This window comes from Drosophila virilis, chromosome 5 (assembly GCF_030788295.1).
Source record: "Drosophila virilis strain 15010-1051.87 chromosome 5, Dvir_AGI_RSII-ME, whole genome shotgun sequence".
Taxonomy (NCBI): Eukaryota; Metazoa; Arthropoda; class Insecta; order Diptera; family Drosophilidae; genus Drosophila; species Drosophila virilis.
The window spans coordinates 23,943,259-23,963,902 of NC_091547.1; the positions used below are offsets into that span (position 1 = coordinate 23,943,259).

At 37.9% G+C, this 20,644-nt stretch overlaps 1 protein-coding gene across 4 annotated transcripts; it reads left to right on the forward strand.

The window, feature by feature from the left end:
* The first annotated feature begins 1,931 nt into the window (after window positions 1–1,931).
* On the forward strand, window positions 1,932–19,892 carry Nplp1 (Neuropeptide-like precursor 1). 4 transcript variants are annotated; one of them, XM_015174044.3, is made up of 5 exons: window positions 1,932–2,269; window positions 14,343–14,462; window positions 14,609–15,299; window positions 15,844–16,109; window positions 18,258–18,398. In XM_015174044.3, the coding sequence occupies exons 1-4, from the start codon at window positions 2,198–2,200 to the stop codon at window positions 16,107–16,109; spliced, it is 1,149 nt and encodes a 382-aa protein (XP_015029530.1). In that variant the 5' UTR covers window positions 1,932–2,197; the 3' UTR covers window positions 18,258–18,398. The 4 variants fall into 4 exon arrangements, with proteins under 4 accessions (XP_015029530.1, XP_032293190.1, XP_002048976.1 ...); XM_032437299.2 differs by having other exon boundaries at window positions 15,844–16,122; window positions 18,258–18,387; XM_002048940.4 differs by having other exon boundaries at window positions 1,933–2,269; window positions 15,844–16,103; window positions 18,258–19,892.
* Window positions 19,893–20,644: the final 752 nt, after the last annotated feature.

Genomic DNA, 20,644 nt, shown 5'->3' on the forward strand with positions numbered 1-20,644 from the left:
TAAATACCATGAAAATAGTTGAGATACGCATTTTTTTGCTCTGACAAACAGTTTAAAACTGACTTAAGCTCTTTGGCTAAACTAGGCCTTATATAGTAGAAATTTGGGCAAAGATTAAAAGTACCCAACAGCTGCTAAAGTCAAGCTCTTTTGTCTATACAAATTTGAAGCTTGTTTGTTTTTCTATTAATAGCGAAAAATAAACCCAAGTCCCGCTGGCTTGTTTTTATTTTCTGGTATTTAACCATTACGTCAAAGCATAAATGAAACTGCGAAATTACGAATTACGAATTACGTCAATAACTGATTTTTACAATATTATTATTTATTTTATCTAATCAAATAAATTCAAATTTATAATCAAAAATTGACAATTAAATGTGATGATAAATGCATTGCGAGCCGATAAATCGATCCATTATTAAACATAACTAAAACAGAACTAGATACATCTAAAAATATATTAAAAAAATATTCAACGTGTATTTTATGGCAGCTGCAAAGCAACATTTTTAATTATAGTTCTTAAAAAGTTCACAAGTCAAACGTTTCGAAAATAAATTAAATTTCAAATGTAATTATCTTGTATTTTTTTTCCGCGCACTGAAATCTAAAGCCCAAGATGAAATCTGAGCCCAAAGGGCGAGCCAGCTGAAAGGGCAAAAGGCACTTCCAAAGAAATGAAATACTTTTAATTGGGCATGTGTCACATTTATATAGAAGGAAAAAGTTTGCAATTTTTGGCGGCGCTGCAGCAGGCAGCCTCCCACGATTCCTGCCGCAAACAACGGTGCGTATGAGCAACTCGAATTTCATTTGAAATGGAGCGGCGAGCGTTGCGCAAGTGCTCTGACCGGTTTGCTCAACTAACGGCACCTCCGAGAACTCAGTGCATATGGATAAATAGGCACGCCAGAGAATTGTAACCTTACGCTCTTCGTATGGGCGCAAGCAGTGTCCGCACAGTGGGACACATTTGTTTGAGCTGGGTCTGTCGGGTCCAAAAACAGGACACAATAGCTATCTGCGGGATCTGAGGTGGGACTTTTATGAAAAGCCTTATCTGCAAATTTCAATTTAAAAAAAGCTTGCAGTAATGTGAGAAGCCCAAGATATTTAGAGAAACATTTTAAAACTGACTAGCTGTGTACGTCCGCTGATATAGCAGCACGATATCCATGGAATTTCGCTCAAACATATGTAAGGAGAATAGGGAAATGAAAAAGTATTAAGTTTGGTTAAGATATCTTGAAGAATTGTTCATACAAGAAGTAATTCAACGACGTTTAGTTAGCTTGTCTTAGACATATGTACTGGCTGAAACAGAAAGAATAGCTGCATGCAATGTTCCATATCTTTGAGAGAATCAAGACGATCATAAAATGCATCCTAAAGGATAAAATGATTTTTTGATTTAATTTTCAAAGCTTGACTAAACGAACGTTAAGAACCAAATCGTTTATTTAATTCATTGTGAGCTTGTAAAAACTGTTATTGAGTTTAAATATATTCATTTTCACATTCAGTTTTGACATGCTCAATTTGAACTACAGTTCAAATGCTTTGGTTCCACTTTGCTGCACGTTTGCCCTCAATATGACAACAAGTTACGATTTGCTATGACGTCATTACCCACATAAGTTACCCACAAGCAGGCCAAGCACAGGCGTACACACACAAGCACACACTCACACAGACACACTTACACTCTCATATACACACAAGAGCTGGAGCGCCTGAAAGTATGCCGCCTGCAACTAGCAACAGTTGCTGCTGCCGAGGGAACTTTTATCCGCCATAGCTCGTCTCTCGTTACGTGCACCCGAGAGAGCAATTCCGAGCAATGCCGAGTAACCGGAGTTGCGCTGCGTGGACCGTTATCCGCGCGTCGTGCGTGCGAGCTGTATAAATAGTGAAGTGTCCTGGCAGCAGGATACAGTCAAACGAAAGACTTGCCTGCGTACGTGTCTATGAACAGAAAGCAACAAGCGGGCCACAACACAGACTAGTTGAAAGCGGTTACAGTTTGAAACAGTTTGAGAGCGACTGTGCACAGTGGTGCAGAGTGCTGAGTGTAGCAGACTTTCGAGCGTTTAATTTGATTTGTGTGTTGTGTTAAGTTCGCATCGCGTGTTGCAGCCAAAATCCGATTAGTACACTTCCCAGCAGCCAGACGAACAGCACTTTATCGAGCACAATGCAGTCCGTGCACAAAACTGCACACAGGAGCAAGTGGTTCCTGCTGCTGCTCTCCATGCTGCTGAATGCGGTAAGTAATACGCTTGGGCCGGGGCAGTGGCCGGGTGCTAAATTGCGGGGGGATTATATTTTCAATTTTGAAATTATGCCGCCAGCAGTTGTAGGCAAGTCATCAAGTCGTGGCTCGCACTTTCAATTTAGCCAGAGTGTCCAGAGATGGAAGTGGACGTGCGTGCAACGGGGCGTGAATTTCTGCGAAATAGCTTTTCGTTTTCCCCTGTTTCTTGTTTTTTTTTTTTTACAAGCGCCATTCTTTGTTTAGCGCATTACGATTTTTTATTTAAACGGATTTGTGTCGAGCAAAACAGATTTCAATTATATTTGCTTTGGGGGCAGAGCAAGAGATTCATTGCGGGGATTTATCCTTGTGTTGTTTTTTTCAATTGCCATTGGATTTCGTGGAAAACATCACAGCTCTGTGATTTAATACCCTGATAATGTTATCAAAATAAATCCATTTCATTTCTTTTTTTGGATTTCCTCTGAAAATTGTGGGCAATAGGTAATTGGGAAGAATTTTGTATATTTATAATTCTTTGACTTTTGATAAGACTTTCATCAAAAATTCATTTAATATACTCATAATGCTATCAACATATATATATATATATTTAAATGTTCATTGAAACTTCCTTTGAAATGGATAGGTTCCAAATAATTGAGAGAACATTTGAGTTAAAACAATATAAAATTCTTCATTAAATTATTAAATATATTGATATTGCTATCGAAAAATTTTAATGAAGGTTTCTTTAAGGGTTTTTTTCTAAGGAAACCCTAAAAAGAACCTTGTGGGTAATTGGTAATTGGGAGAAAATGTTAGATTAATTATTCTTCGGTTTTTGTTTTCAAAAAATTTATTTCCGCATGACTTTCACCAGAAATTCATTCAATTCATTTTATTATTAATAAAGCAATCAAAGAAATTCCATTTCATAATTTGTTTAAAACGTACTGTGAAAATTGTGGATAATCGGTAATTGGGAAAACTTTTTAACTTTGATAGACAAAAATTATTAGACTTTTATTTTGAAAAACTTTTATAGTGACAATACTTTCAACAAAAAGCCATTTGATATTTAATACTTATAAAAGAAATTCTTTGCCAAAATAAAAAAAAAGTTTTAAAATTTTATTTTGATAATGAAGTTAACGTAAATTCATTAAATATTCAGAAAATATTAGAGAATTCCATTTCATTAATTTTCATAAAGATTTCCTTGAAAATTTTAAATAATAGAAGTGATTGTCCGTAATAATTCGAAATCACAAATTCATTTAATTATTTATTATTATGAAAAGAATTTTCAGATTTTTTAATATTTTCTTTGAAGAAAGTAGATACTTAGTAGGTAATTGGTCAATATTTTGTATATTAACGCTAAAGCTATTCATATATTCACTTATTATGTTTTGTTAACTATGTTCGGTTAACGCTTTCAATAAAAATTCATATAGTTATGAAATATAATGATTTGAAAGATAAAGACAATTTATTGTATTTATTGGAAGACATATATTAATGGGAAATTAATAATTTAGAACAAAAGTCTCCTCTGCACTGAACTTTCAGCTCGATCGTTAACTCATGTGTTACTATTACGGAAAAATCATTAAACATTTATATTGATTCCTTAAAATTTGTACGATAATAGATACAAATTATAAATTCCAAAAATTATTAAAAAAAATGTTCTGAGCATGGGATCTCATTTATTATTATCGAGGTAGGCAAAATTTCTGTGCTTTCTCTCCTTGTACTCCAAGAACTGAATATATTATTGTTTTATACTATACTACATATATTTTGTAAATTAATTAAGTTGTATATTGACTTTCCCCTCAATATGCTTATTTAGACTATATGAAATAGATGTGTCTTAAGAATTTTCGCCTATGCTACACCCACACACACAGACCCAAACAATTACCGTATGAGCAAAATGTTCACTTTCCGCAATGACCCTTGAGTACTTGTACAGCATGTACTTGTATGGAATGGACTTGTACTTGTGAATTGTCTGCAATATTTCAGTTGCACTCCGTAAACGCCTTCGCCGCTGTGCACTTATTTATGTGGCCACGCCTTCCCATGGGGGCATTGTGGCAGCTGCAACAGTTGCCATCGTAGCTGCACCAGGGCGACCACCAACGGGTCCAGAGACAATATTGCGGCAACCAGTGTCGGTTGGCGACACGTGCAACTGGCCCAAAGTGTAACATTTTTTGCACATCTTTTTTAGAGCTCAACATTGAACAATTTATGTGGAATGCAGAACAATTTCTATTGTCGCCCTGTTGACGTGTGTCAACGTTGTGGCTGTGGTCGTGACCTGTGACCTTCCCATGCCGCGTCGCACTCCGTGCGCTGTCAGCATCCCGTGACAGCTGTCCGTCATAAATGCGTGACTGAAAACAAAATTGTTGTGGCAAATTATTTTCTATAAACCATGTCCAAATGTTGCATATTTTTCTCTCTCTCTCGTTCTTGTCATTTTGCATGCTTCTTAATTAAAATTTTGTCATTTTATCACGAATACGCCATGTTGTACCCGCACTAACAAAGTGTTCTTAGAAATGGATTTGATTACAAAAAAAATCTCTTTGCTTCAGAGGACACGAAGGAATGTTGCAAATGTAGTTAGCATCAGCTCAAGTGACAGTTTGTCCTTGTTGTTTTCAGCTGGGAAAGGGGTCGGGGGTGTACTGGCAAAAGGATTTGCGAAAGCTGCTTAATTGCGGCTAACGCTTGAGTGTAATTAAAATTGTTGAGGAGCGTAAAATAAAGTGGTTTATAATCTGTCCAAGACGGTTTTGGGCTTGTTTATAAATGTGCTAAGAAGCTCTATTATGGCGCAAGATAATTCAGATAATAGATAAACTGCTTATATATATCTAACAGACTTTGTTCTGACTTCCCAGCTCAAGCTCTAAGAGCTAGGAATATGCGTCTGCCTACTGCACACGAAGATTAAGGATCAAGCTTCCATTAGGAAGCGGTTGTAAAAAGTTAATCTTTTCAGAATGCCTTTTTATGCCATAAAAATGTTAACAAAGATCTAAATTCAAATCTAAAGTTATTTAAGATCACATTTTCCATAATGTGGGGCAAACCGAAGAGGCAGCATAGCATATGTTTTTCGGCACAACCAGGGGTTGGTTGTCTCCTAGTTAGGCATCTCACAGTCCCGACTTGCTTTAGTACTAAATTTGTGTCCATTTTAAAATAGATTCGTTTGCTCTTTTCGCTCAAAATTATGTCTTGTCGAAGATGGTTTCATTTGAAGCCAAAAATTTGTTACGATGCGTCAATCTCGAGGCGCTGACACAAATCAATGTGATTTCCATTATCCTGTTGAGCGTGTCAGCTGTAATCACTGCCGCTGACAGTTGCAACGACGTCAACCGACCGATATATGTAATATTGATATGTATGTAAAAAGAACGACTGCATCCCGATTGACATTTATTTGAATTGCAGCGCAGCACTTGGAGTCAAGACAAAGGCAATGGCAATCTTATATTGCGCAGCTTTTGCAAACAAAACGTCAGAGACTTTCTGACATGGCGTCATTGCAAATGCTATTTACGAGGCGCTTTGCTGGCATCCGGGCAACCGACGCAGGGCGTCCTCGTGGGCGTACATGTGCACCACATGACGGTAGCATGCAGTTTTGCATGCGAGATTTGTGATGCAGCGTTGATTGGTATCGACAGTTGTGCTCGGCATGCCAATCTAATTACAGACAGCAGATAGATATATATATGTGTGTGTTGGTGTGGGTGTGGGTGTGGGTGTGGGTGAGTGTGAGTGTGCGTGGGCCAGGCTTTATGGCATCTCATACATATCCGTCCTCCTCGCTACGCACTTATCATTGCCTGTGCCTCATTAAACGCTCAAGTTGCGCATACGCAACGTTTGCCGCGTCACATGAATGTTGCCGAATCAAGGTTCATAAAATTGCAAATTGTGAGCGCTTACGAGCACCTAACATACATATATATTCATTATCTTGGGCAAACAACTGGCAGGCACACACACACTCATACGCACACCCACACACACACACATACACACACACAATATCCTTTCCTGTGTCTTGGCCCATAAATAAGCAAACTCTGAGGCACACGTAATTGAGAATTCACACCTGAAATGGGGAGACTTCCATCTTTGCCGGTTCGAACTTCGCTTGGTTCGAACTGTCATCCAGACATTGGCCAAACAATTGTGGCTCGTAGCTCGGCTTTGTCTGCAAAGTTTTGGCCAAGTTTTTGGTACGTATTTTTTGTTGATAAATATTGGCATTGATTAGGCAAAGATTGATAAACTGTTTGAATACAGTTGAGTTGATTGTTTTAAGTTAATCAACTGTACAATAGAAAGGCACTCGAGCTGTTGCTCTTTTATGCGGAGTCTTTGAAGAAGTTTGTGTGTGCTTTGCCAAGTGTGCCGAGAGTTTGGGTTCAAATTTGTAATATATTTGTTTGTTGTTCAAATATGATACAAACAAATAGCAATAGCCACAATATTAGGGAATAGTTCTGATATCAAGCATATATCTTAAATATTCTCTTAATCACATTTTCTCAAGATTGTGCAAGGAATTTTAATTCATTTTCCAGCTCAATATTGTTTTACTCATGACTCTGACGCCCCTGAGCTTTAATAAAATTTCAATACCGACCCTTTACATTGTAAACAACTAATCAACTATTTATGCAGATGCCATTCAAATTTCTGAAAAGCTTTTCCCAGCTATGCAAAAATATAAAAAAATTGTGAATAATTTTTCCGCTTTTATGCGAGCGCTTTTTTAATCGAGCTTAATCAGCTGCATTGCGCATAGTTGAGATATTTGCGACAGTTTTGCACAGTTTTTCTTTGGCATGCTTTCAGCTATTTACGCGTAAAGAATTCAATCAAATGCAGGAGGAAGCAAAAGGCAAAAGCCAGCTATACAAATTGTGGAAAACACAGTCAACACAGTTGGCGCAAGTAAATTAAAATCGCATAAAATCATGTTCACAAAAGCTGTATGTGGGCGTCTGTATTGAGTGCGGGATGTGAGTGGGGCGGGAGGCATATCAAATAGATATAAGTACCAGCATTATGTGAGGCGATCAATAATGTGTCGTGGCAGCTCGCACATACGACACAGGAGACTTTACATATTTTACATTTTTATTAAAATGCCAGGAGATTTTCTTTATATTCTTTTTGGTTCTGCAGGCGCCCACGCATTGCATAGAGGAAGAGATGGGCACGGCGCGGGGCGTCTCTATGCAGCAAACATTTGTTGCTTTTATGGCGAAAACATTTACTGTCATAGAGTTAGGTATGCAACGGGTGCTAAAATGCTGTTGCATACTTTTGGGTGCTGCGAAAATTGGAAAACCAAGCAAATTCCAAAAGCGACTTTCAACCGAATAACGTTCAAGATCTATTTAAACGATTTAAGTTTTGTTTCATGCTTTTTGCTTGCACAAAGCAAACATTCGCTGCAGCTTAAGGTGAAATGCCAATCAAAACGGGACAAAAGGCGAAACACTCGAGAAAACCTATAAATGCGACAATTTGTTGCCATGACAGTTCAATGTTAGCTGCTTGGCAATTGATTTGCAAAGGTCAACAGGGTTATGTAAACGGATTTTGATTGAAAACAGTTGAGTTCATCACCTTACCGCCGGCGCGTGTGTGTGCAAGTGTGTGTGTGTGTTTCTTTGGCCTCAACGTCAACTTGACATCTTTATTACAAAAACAAAATCAATTTCAGGCAGTGATTTTTTGATTGTTGTGTTGTGATTTGGCCTTAAGGAAAACTAGAAAGGGCAACTAAAGGAACAGCTGTGTTGCCACACTCAAAGAAATAATCAAGAGTATTGTGCGTTAGCTTAAAATTCTTTAACCTATGCACGCAGTTTCTTTTTGAAAAAACTTCCTAGATATAGTCAAATCATCGAATTTAGTAATATACTTGTTATTCTTATCGAGATAGCTTGAAGATTATTTCAAGTGTGCTCATGCTTAAAAAAAAAACATTTCAAATTTAATCCAAGTTTATTATTTGCTTAAACAGATTTAATATTCTTAATCTCACACAATTTTTGTCCGAGATTAAGTATATTTAAGATTGAAATATGCTTGAAATGTCAAGAAGAATAATATATATATGTATTTATCAAGTCACATTCGAAATTCGCAGTGGGTTTTTTCTCGGAGTGTAGCTGTCCAGCAAGCGGTTTATCTCCACAATCAATCACTAATGTGGCGCGTAGGCAATGTGAAGACATCCACTTAGTAACATCAAGAAAATTGTTGCCTTTCCACTCTGACATTTCGTGTATAGTGTGTGTAATTGCCGGCACGCCCACGTACAACTGACCGCCACCCTCCCCCCACAGCTCGCCACATTTACGACGCCATGTGCTTATACCTTTTACAGTCCTATGTAGATTTTGTATGTGCTCCATTGAGGGTCGTTGGGTTTTATGAAAAGCGCGTAACAAAGGCACATCAGGCGTTTATGCCATTCAGAAGGGGGGTCGGGGAAAGGTAATTACAATTAAAGCTGCAAACGGTGCTACAAATATGCACGCGTGTGTAATGGGCATGGATAATGTCCTGGGATGTCAGAAATGGTTTAATGGACGCTTTCGCTTTTTATTGTCAACCGGACATTGTAGAAGAATGCCTGTGTGAGATTACATTAAGTTATGCGGAACTCTTTTCATGAAATATTTTCTGCGCTTGGGCAAGCTTTAAAGCCAACCCAACAGGAAGCCGCATTCTCTATTAAGTTCTAGGCAAAAATTCTTTCAACTTATTCCACAAAAATTTACCTTTGACAAAACGGAACAGCCAAAAACAAAGAAAACCGAATCCTTCGAAGAAAATAAGCCAAAATTAATTAGATGTCAGTGGGCTTTTTTATAAGATTCTTGTCAAGACGCAAATACTATTAGCTGTATGTGGCATACCCCAGCGGGTGGCAGCGGGTGGAAAAATCCTGTCAAGGTCAAAGCACTTAAGTTTTAATGCTGCACACAATATTTATTTAAGTAAAAGAAAAGCCAACCTGAAATAGCAAACAAAATGCGTCATTAAATTAGCCCCGAAAAGCAAACGAAATAAGCTTAAAGATAGAAAGGATGTCTGCAGGATGCCGAAAACAAAATACCCTTCGGCATTTCTGTGTCATCTATTTGATATATTTGCGTGTGCAATATATGTGCTATAGGCAACAATTAACTCATAGTCAGCCAACGAAGGCATAGTAACAAATATATAGAGCCGACTGATTGAGAACGTGTCTGTTTTATAGGATATAGAAATTTCTTCTTGACAAATGTTTACATACTTTTTGTATTATTCATTATATTACAAAAACTATTATTTAAATCACTAAGAAAATGAAAATTACCAGCAGCTGAGCCCTACTTCAAGAACATTAATATCATACCCTCTGCGAGAGCATAACAATAACAGCCCGTGACACGTCCCTGCTCGGGCGCCCGCGATAATAAAATTTGCTTGCGGCAGGACACAAGCGACATAAGCGGCTCAACAGGCTGGCCATAAGCTGTCGGCGACAGCAGGCGGGTGGACGGGCACTCAGTTAAGCTGGGCGTGGCCGCTCGATTGCCTGGCCACAAAGCTGATTAAATTAAATTCCCGGATATTGCGTGCCTTGAAGATGAATAATGCTTATTACGAACAATTAGCTAGCGATACAAATCCTGAATTGAGATGAAACCAACAAGTTGAAGAGCTCAATTGTTTTGTGTGTGTGTGGGTGTGGGTGTAGGTGTAGGTGTGTGGGTGGCAGCCATTTCTTATGACATTAATTTTAATTGATATTTTTTGTTTGATTTTTTAATTGAATTTTTATTGGCAGACGTTAAGGGGCAGGGTCTGCTTTTGACACTTTTAAGTTGTCATGATTTTAATTACGTGCCCGGAAATTAAATAATAAAATATTTTTGCACAATCTGCGGGATTTTGCCTAGCGTATTTCCAAGTGCCAGCTTAACCAGGTAGAGCGAGATTTTAATTATTCAGCTGAAAGGATTTTAACACAATACAATTATATCAATTCGATATTAAAGAGAATATGTATCTGTATATATTTCGCGTATTTAAAAAATATTTAAGTTTAAGCTTAATTATTTAACATAGCGCGAAATTAAAGAAATATATTGATAAGCGAAATAAAAGTAGACACATATATTGTATGTGGCATTCCTATTTATATTCCAAATATTGCCGCATATTTTTTGTTTAATTTCGAAACCTATTACGCTTACAGCCCAATTGAGAAAAAATGATTATAAAATGAAGCTAGACTATCAAGCATAAAATTATAATATTTAAAGCAAAATTCTATGTCTGAACCTCCTTACTTTCCTGCAGCTAGCCCTCTAACCCACTCCTCTCTCTATCTCCTCTAGGTTTTCACTGAAATTAGACAAAGTAGCGAGACAAACAATTTTGTCAACGCAAATTTTTCGGTAAGCTTCGCGCTTCATTTGTTGCGACTAACATTTTTTTTTGCTTCTCTAGTAAAGCAAAAATGTGGCGCTTTGCCACGCCTACGCGCCTTTGTTTGCTTGGGCACACGTTCAAACAGAGCTGTTTACTCTAGTGGGGCAGACGATAGGGTCTGTGACTAGGGTACTATTTCATGAGACGAAAACCGAGCTCTTGCTGGAATTTGAGCGCTTGAATTTTGAAATTAAATTTTTGTAGCATGCTTTCGGGCGCTCACGAGCTCTTAGCGTGAATTGGCAGTTTTATGTGTGACAACAATGTAAAGCGAGACCGAACTCATAGTTGTTGTTTGTTTGTCGTCGCAATCTGCGTAGCTCGCATGAATAAATAAACACAAAAAGGACTCTGCCGCAGGACTAGCGCACGCTCGCTCGAAAGTATGCAACAATATTTTGTGCGCACTTTTCGCATTGCCATGAAACGATTTATGGTATTCGCATGCATATATTTACCATTTAATGGCAATCGTTTATGATACTGCAAACATTTTCGTTCATTCCCAAGGCCAATAATCGCCCCCCAACAGTCTTTCTACTGACTGTGCACAAAAACAAACAAGTGAAAATTTGTCGATTGTTTTTTGTTTTTGGCATTTATTAGGTTTTTCGCTTACGCTGAGTGAATATGAATTTGCCATTAAATAGGATTTCAATTACAATTAAATATTATATTTGTTGCTTGCTGAATGTGCAATTGGTTTTTAATGTACTGAAAATATATTAAATTTGATTCCTTATTGAATACAAATTCAATTTAAAAAAAAAAAAAATATATATATATATATATATATATATACATACTATATTGAATATAAATAATACAATTGTTTTTATTTTATGTACAGAATAAAATATTAAATAAAATTCTGCAACGAATAAAAGTAAATTTTCAATTTTACATTTTGCTTGTAAATTGAAAGAAAAGAGGAATTAAAATCGTTCGACCACACTAATATTGATCTCGTTCACAAAATCAGCTTAAATGCAGCCAGGATTACTGGCGAATCAGCTCAGTGGCAATTCGTCCATGTTGCAAACAAAGATATGAACGCGCTGAGCGTGAAGTTCAGGGATCGAACCCCTGAGGGGACAACATTCGTTAGTGTTATGGCGAATGCCCGTGCATTGAGTGTTGGTTATTTGTAAGGCTTTAAATCTGCCTGAGGTCGTCGCGAATTACTCAAAACATTTCGGCATAACTTGCTTTTGTCCGATTATTGATTTGACTCGGGCAACGCCGGGTAATATCTACCATCTTCAAATATTCTATATATTAAGAAATTTTTTTAATTTTTATTTCTATTCATTAATAATCAGTAATTCAGTAATTAATTTAAATTTGAGCTGAGCGTGTGAAATATTATTCTAAATCATAATGCTAAATCTTTGAGTTTGAGCTTTCTTTCGGCTGACTACTATATTAAAAGTAAGCCCCTTAACTGTTAAATAGTTGCTGCTGTTAACTTCTAATTAGAGCCAAACTAAACAAGAGCTTTAGTTCTTTTGGCATAAATCAAATAACCGCAGGATATCATTTAGTTGATGCAGCAAACACCTGAAAGGCATTATTTCTAGTGCTAATATGAGATACGACTTGACTTCTAAGCAGCCAGCCTAAAAACACAACATACACACGCAGCACACACATGAGTGCACATAAGTAGTTGTCGATTTCTGTTGGAGATTTACGGCGTTTGCGATGCGGACATTTGCGCCGTCGGCGAGAACATTCTACGGCACATCCTGTATCCTACGCCCTGCGCCCCTCTCGCCCACTGCCCGATCCCTCTTGGAGCTGGCTGTTGGGTTATTAAATGGCAAAATTCATTGTCTCTGTGTGGCGCACTGCTGAGAGGCAGGAAACGCCACACATACCCACACACACACACATACATATAGGGATAAGGATTCTTCTTGGTGTTATCCTTTCGCTTGAAGGACCGTTCACTTGGCAAGCTGTTCGGCCCTCTTCCAAGCCTCCAACTTGGTCTGCTTCTGTGTGTGCGTATATATTGAAAGCTAAATATTATGATTTCAGCTTAGATTTTCCAGCAGAAACACGTCCAAGGAAATGCTTTAAGTGACTCAGGAGCAAATAAGTAGATATGACAGGCATTGAGAGCACTTAAGGTATTTTTTAGCCTGTTGCTAAGAAGGATTATCACTGAATTTCACATAAGAACAACATTTAGCTGAACTATGTATGAAACTTTAAGAAATCCCTATGAAAAGTAACGACTTTTAGTTTTGCTGTAAAGAAATTCTTGAAACTGAGGAACTATAGAATTATTGAGATTCAAAAATGTTTTTCCCTGATATTTTCCCCAACATTTTATTATGAATTTTTTTTTCTTTTATTTTTTATTATTATTAAGTTTTGTTTTATTTTAATTTTTCTGTTATTATCTGGAACAACTTAAATTAAATTTATATGAATATTTACAACTACTTATTCTACAGGTAAGTCTTATATATTATTTACAGTGTCGACTATATAAATCGATCAGGGAGGTCTATTGGGTGAGACCTTTGCAGTCTCCTCCGCGTTCGGAGTCCTCCAATTCTACGCCTAATTTTATTATAAAAGAATCTTAAGAAATATATAAAATGATCCGAGTTAGTTTAGCTTGTTAAATAAATAATTATACATATACTCTTAATCTTTATTAAGAGGTGACATTTACGAGTTTTCCTACGCTTCTTACAGGCAAGCAATATATCAGTACTATATCATATAGTTCTATAGGAAAAATTGTAGAATGAGTTATATTGATGAAGAGCTCTACTTTTCTCCCAACGTTTCTTTAAAACCGTATCAAATTGTCTACATCTTTATCATATGTCACCTATTGTAATAACCGGTCGCAATAAAAGCTTTCAGTTATGGGCATTTCTTAGCCACATTTCTCCTAACACATTTCCCTCTTATAAATAGTTTTAAGTAAAGTCCTTAAAACAAATTTTAAAAGCAAGTCAATTGCTTTTCATGTTAACAAAAGCATAAAAACAACACTTTGTAACTAGTTAAAAGAAAAGCCATATTGACGAACTTGAAGATGTGTTACTCGAAGGATTTCCCAGACGTATTCAGCAGGGCGAAGTGCTTAAAATAGCGCGGCACATGCCGCACTTTGTGGCACGCGCAACAGTTAGAGCTATGTAAATATGCAAAAATAGCCGTTAATATGTTGCGCTTGAAATGCTGATAAATGACGCACAAAAGTATGCAACAAATAAAGCAATAAATTTAGCCTAAGCTGGCAACTTGAGCTGTCAGTTCTTCGAGGCTTTCACAAAACTGTCAGGCAATCAACGGGTGGCATGGGGGCGTGGAGTTGCCTTAAAGGCGGGGGCGTAAAGGCGGCAAACATCGACACATTTCAAAATTAATTGAGTGTAAATAATTGCGGCAATTAAGTTCTTGTGGATGCCAAAGTAAAGCCTTCTGCTAATTGAAATGTTTTCAACTTGGATGCAAGCAAATTTTTCACTACGGAAAATTTCTTTTCCATTTTTCCCTCTTCCATTTACAGGCCGTGCAGCCGCGCGCCTTTGCCGTTAAGGCCGCAGAGGATATTGGCAATATGTCGCCCTGTGAAATGGAAACCATAATAAATCAACTGATGAATCCCAGTCCCGAGTATCAACTACACGTAAGTCACCTGTAACAAGATGAGAAGGATTACCTGCCCCCTGACAGGCAACAGCTGTGCAGGCTTTAAACTTAAATTGCCATTTAATGCCCTCTCTTCACTCTTTTCCCCTCTCCCTCTCACTTCTTCCACGCCCCTTCCGACAGGCTTCCGCTTTGCGCAACCAGCTGAAGAATCTGCTGCGTGAACGGCAGCTGGCCGTGGGCGAGGAACAGCCGCTGGGCGACTATGCGGACTACTTGGACGAGGACAAGCGCTCGGTGGCGGCATTGGCCGCCCAGGGTCTGCTGAATACGCCCAAGCGTAGTCTAGCCACGCTGGCCAAGAACGGACAGCTGCCCACATCGGAGCCCGGAGACGACTATGCGGATGCCGAGTCCGGTGAGCCCAGCGAGCAGAAGCGCTACATTGGCTCCCTGGCCCGAGCTGGCGGCCTTATGAGCTTCGGCAAACGCAATGTGGGCACACTGGCCCGCGACTTCCAGCTGCCTAATGGCAAACGCAACATCGCCACCATGGCTCGACTGCAGAGTGCGCCCGGCACCCATCGGGATCAGCCCAAGCGCAACGTGGCCGCCGTGGCACGCTACAATTCCCAGCAGCATCAAAATCAGCGTAACAGCGCCGAGAAACGGAATCTGGGTGCACTTAAATCGTCGCCAGTGCATGGCATGCAACAGAAGCGGGAAGACGAAGAGATGCTCCTGATGCCCGCTGTCGCGGCCGCCGCTCCGGACTATGCCGACTCCATGCAAAACTACTGGTGGTATCCCAGCTATGCTGGCTATGCCGATCTCGACTGGAATGACTATCGGCGCGCCGAGAAGCGTTTTTTGGGTGAGTAGTTTGGGTGTGGGAGGTTCTAGTTCTAGTTGCTGCTTGGTAGCCTTGCATAGAAAGTCATCTCTCTATCTCTCTCTTCAACCTATCAATGTCCGTTTAAAGTAGAGCCGATTAACAGCTAATCTGCTCAGCTCAGCTATAAATAATTTTATGTACCTCTTGGTTCTCTTGGTTCAAACCGATCGATTTGATCGGTGAAGAGGAAGCTTTATTAGAACCAAGGTTGCTAATGTATCTGGTTCAAACCCAGAACTATAATTCCATTTTATTAATAACCTATACCTTAAACCCAACTAGCTGTCTATAAAAGAGCTGAACCGAGAGTATTAAATATGGGGTTTCTTTGAGTGCAAACGTTAGCAGCAAGGCTACAGGGTCTCGAGTCTGCGGCTTGCCGCAGATAGTTTACCCCAAACCCTGTTAAACCATCAGCACCACTGCACCTAGTTAGCGGTTATGCGGTATCTTCTTACGCACAATTTTGTATATATATATATATATATATGCCCCACCTATGTTTAATCGATCGGCACTAAAGACACCTCCAAGGATCCCGAGTTATTTGGCATTGAGCACGGCAATGAGGCAACTGATGCCGGTGCCGCTGTCCTTGCTGAGGAGCTGGAGGAGGAGCAGCAGCAGCAGCAGGCAACGCCGCAGAAGCGTCACATCGGCGCCGTTTATCGTTCCGGTTTTCTGCCCAGTTACCGTTATTTGCGCAGCCCCACCGGCAACACCGCCGGCGGCTATGGCGGTGCCGGCGGGCGCTTTAGTCGCTCGGGACGTGCCAGGCAATTTGTATGAGTAAATGGCGATGGTTCGATGTGTGCTGCATAAATTTATTTTATAATTTCCTTAAATTGAGCATTATTCATTGTGTGATTCGGTTTAAGTTCAAAGTTCAAGTTGTACCCTGCCTGAAACTGCCTGCTGAGTCTCTCGCCTGTCGCCTGCAGCCTGTCGCCTGTCGCCTGTCGCCTGTGTCGTTATCTACAGATCGTGAATGTAACTATTATGCGAGGCTCTTAAACCGTTATCCAGTACTATATGATTCGTAGTTGGCGCATGTGAGCATCGACTTTTAGTGCTTCTTTCTTCATGTACTCAACTTCTTCTATAGAATAAGACACGCGTTTTTATTGGTTAACTAGATATTATCTTTCAAAAAACTTAGAACTATATATTAGCCTGGCTTTGAAAGCATTAAGACTGTTACTCACCATCTACTTATCTAATTTACCCTGACGTAGCCTTACATAACCTAACATTAACTTGAACAGTCCAATCTATCCACAACATCTGATTTATTCTTACTTAACATAACTTCACAAAACCTTACATGGGCTATACAGAAACTGACATAACTTAACATGATCTAAGAGCCTAACATAACCTAACAGAAGCCAACCCATTCAATTTAACCTCACATTGCGTTACATAACCTAACATAGCCTTGAACTAAGCAAACTTTTACTCATACATATACATTACTTAACATAACCTATGAAAACCTAACATAGCCTAGACAGAAACTGACATAACTTAACATGATCCAATTTAACTTCACATAGTCTAATATAACCGAACATGACCCAGACGTAACCTAGCAATACGTAATATTACCTAATTTACCCTTGATTTCTTGATCTTAAAACTTATGACCTGGCAACAGGCGCGACGAGTTATCTTTGTCGATACTTTTCATACGAATTTAAGAATTTGGATATGGCTACCCGAACCTTAAATACCAGAATTTCGTTTCTATTGTGTATTTAAATTATATTATAGGAATCCAATTTATGTACACATTTCCGTTAACACATTCGAAATACAATTTCTGTTTATATCCAAGCTGTTTTGTCCAATTGACTGTCGAACGGGAAATTCAATTTTCCGTATGTTTGGCAAATCTGCGCACATTTTTCTCTAGCCCCATTTCTCTCTCCCCTGCCCACATACAATTCCGTGTTACGGATAATCGTCTAATTTCCGGCATTTTGTTAGCCGGGCGGCAAAACGTCGCGCCCTTCCCTTTCGTCGTACAATGTGCGGCAGTTCATTTTACTGCAGTTTATTTGCTGCCGGAAAACTTTTGAGGCGGGGCCCATTCCGAAATGTGCTTTATTTCTACTCCCACGCATTTAGCATTCAAATGCGATAATTCAAATAGTTAAGCTAAAAGTTTCTGTGCAAAACCTACGCGATTTTTCAATTAAAACCGTTTTTGTTTCGAAAAGTTTTGTTTGGCACTTGCAAAATAGAAGAAATTAAATTTCAGCTTACAAAGTGTGCTTGTCGGTGTAGCTAAACTGTTCCCGGGAACAGTTGACATTTTGTTGCATACCTTTGGGCTGCCGACAAAAGTGGCAATAAATGTTCGTGCTGAAAATATAAGAGTAGTTTCTTGAGGATTTGTGAAACAACTCAAGTACTTTATTAATAAATTAAATTACAATTATTTTTATTTTAAAGTCACTAAGATCTGCTGTAAATAAACAAATTTATTAATTTCTCTATGTGTTCAATTTAATTATATTTAATTATTTCTGACTTGTATATGTATACTTTCTTATAAACATGATTGTATTTAAGTGTTTGAAATTTTATTTTGGCTTATTGGCATGTTTCAAAAACGGAAATCCATTGGCATGTTTCGACCTAGTCTATGCTTTTGCCTATTTTCTATTATTTTACTTAGTTATCTATTCGAATAGTAAGTGTGTAGGACAGATAGAATATACTTATATAAGAGCAATAGTTGCATGTGTTTTGGTACAACACAGCGAAAATCGAAAGACTTGTATTGAACAGCAAGCGTTTTGTATTGTGCACACATAGTTATCGTACAGCTGCTTAAATGTTTTTCGTTTCATTTTGTTTTTGTGTAAGATTAACTAAATCCATCGAGAACTAATTGGAACTATGTGTGCGTTTTGTTTTTGGCAACTGCAGGTCGGGTACTACCCCCAACACGAGCGACTGCGTCAACCAATCGCAGCCGTTTGTAAACGTTGTTTCCTACCCAATCGACCGATGATGAACTGGAGCGGAGCTGGCATACGCGGTAGTCTGTCCAAAATCTATGCGGATCCCATCGAGGCGGCCAGGTCATCGGCGGCAACAGCGGCGCGCATGCGCAGCATTTCCACCAATTCGCTGCCGAGCGGACCAGCCAAATCCAATAACCGACCCATCTATCCCCCCTTTCACTCCTGGGGCACTCCGCCGCGTATTACAGCACTGCATCGAGGCGTCTATCGACGCAACGGTGAGTCCATGGACAATTACGAATACTAAAATATACAAATATAAATATATATATCGTGACAATATAATCTAAAATACAGTAACTAAAACAGTAACAATAACAATATCGTATACAGACTTTATGATAATTGAGAAGATATTTAATACAGTTATACAGTATTTTCGATGTAGTAGTTCTTAACACCGTCACACACACACCTGCAGCACACGAAGCTACGCAGCGCAAATGTATCTGTATCTCAAAATTTGCCGTAGTTCGTTGCCACTCGAATACGTATCTGTATATCAATATATACATATGTATGTACGTATGTAAACAATATCGAATAAACAAATCTATCTATGTATAAATGAGGTAACTGATGCCAGTGCAAAGCAAAGGAACGTTTAATATCAAAACTAAACCATATCGAATTCTCGTTTAACTCAACACAAACAAAAATAAAAGGAAGTGAAAAAAAAACAATAACAAATTAGTGCCAATGCCGTACCTTAGCAGGAAGTATTGAATTTCAAGGCCAGGACTCTGATCCCAACTAATCCTAGTTTTTGCCAGTTACTTCGAACTCCCTACAGATTGTATTAACTTCTTCTAATACCTCTATGTGTATAACTAGTAATATAAATATAATTAATCAAAGCCCCCAGTTCTAGCCTAAGTTATGGCATCAATCATATATATACATATATATATATCCATTTATGTATATGTATATATATATCATGATTTAAGTATTCGTATACACCGAAGAATGTTTACTGCGTCAAAGACAATAATTAAGAAACTTTGGTAAGAATACTGCAAAACAGACAATAAATGAATTGACAATAAAACTCGAAATCAAAAAAAAATATATATATTGAAATATTAAAAAAAAATAAAAAAAAAATGGTATTGCATTCAATCATTTAAAAAGAATTTTATTTGAAAAATACCCAAAGAAAACGAAAATATAAAAAACGAACTAAAAAAAAAAACATATTCAATGTGCGTAATTATAAGTCTGATGTTGTCAATAATTAACTTACATATTTATTTCCAATTTAAAGTATTCCAAATGCAAAATATATATATAATAAAATATTTAATATACGAATATATATATACGGTTATATACACATATTTACTTCGTTTATCTATGTATGTATTTATCTATGCTCAATGCGAAAAAAGGCGCTGTAAAAACACTTAACACTTAACAAAATGTTATACGCATATACAGAATTATATACTTAAAAGAATACTTCAAAGTAATATCTTAATAATAATACTTACAAAAATATATACATACTTATTAACGGTTTGCTCCTAAACTAATGAATTTCCTCTTGTTTCATTCTGCGGGTTTTGGCTAACATTAATTTAACATTATTATACCCTGAACCTATTAAAAATGGATATAAGGGTATATTGTATTTGTGCAAAATCCAAATGTATGTAACAGGCAGAAGGAAACATCTCCGACCCCATAAAGTGTATATATTCTTGATCATCATCAATAGTCGAGTCGATCTAGCTATGTCCGTCTGTCCGTCCGTCCGTCCGTCCGTCCATCCATCCGTATGTATGAACGCAAGGAACTCAAAACCTATAAGAGCCAGAGACTTGAAATTTTAGATGTAGGTGCTCATAGTGCTTGCGCAGATCGAGTTTGTTTCCGATAATCGATAACTTACTCAGTTTCCAAGCAACCGATACAAATCAATATCGATATCCTGGTTTTTGGGCCATTTTGTTAGATAATAAGAGCTAGAGTCACATAGCTTCTAAAATAGAATATATATGCATTTGATGCTGGAAGAAGAGGGTTCAGGGTATCCTCTAGTCGGGAGCTCCCGACTGGAACCTCTTACTTGATTTTGTTATGAAGTCGGCACACGGCTTCGAATGAAATTTAGGAATCAAATCCCTATGAAGACGGGAAAAAGAATTTAGTTTATTAAACTTTAAAAAATCCTTAAGATATATCAAATATATTTTGTAATTTTTTTTCTTCGAATTTTACATTATTTGGCATAATTTTTTAATACTGAAAATTTCATTAAAATTGAATGAATTATTTGAGAAGTGT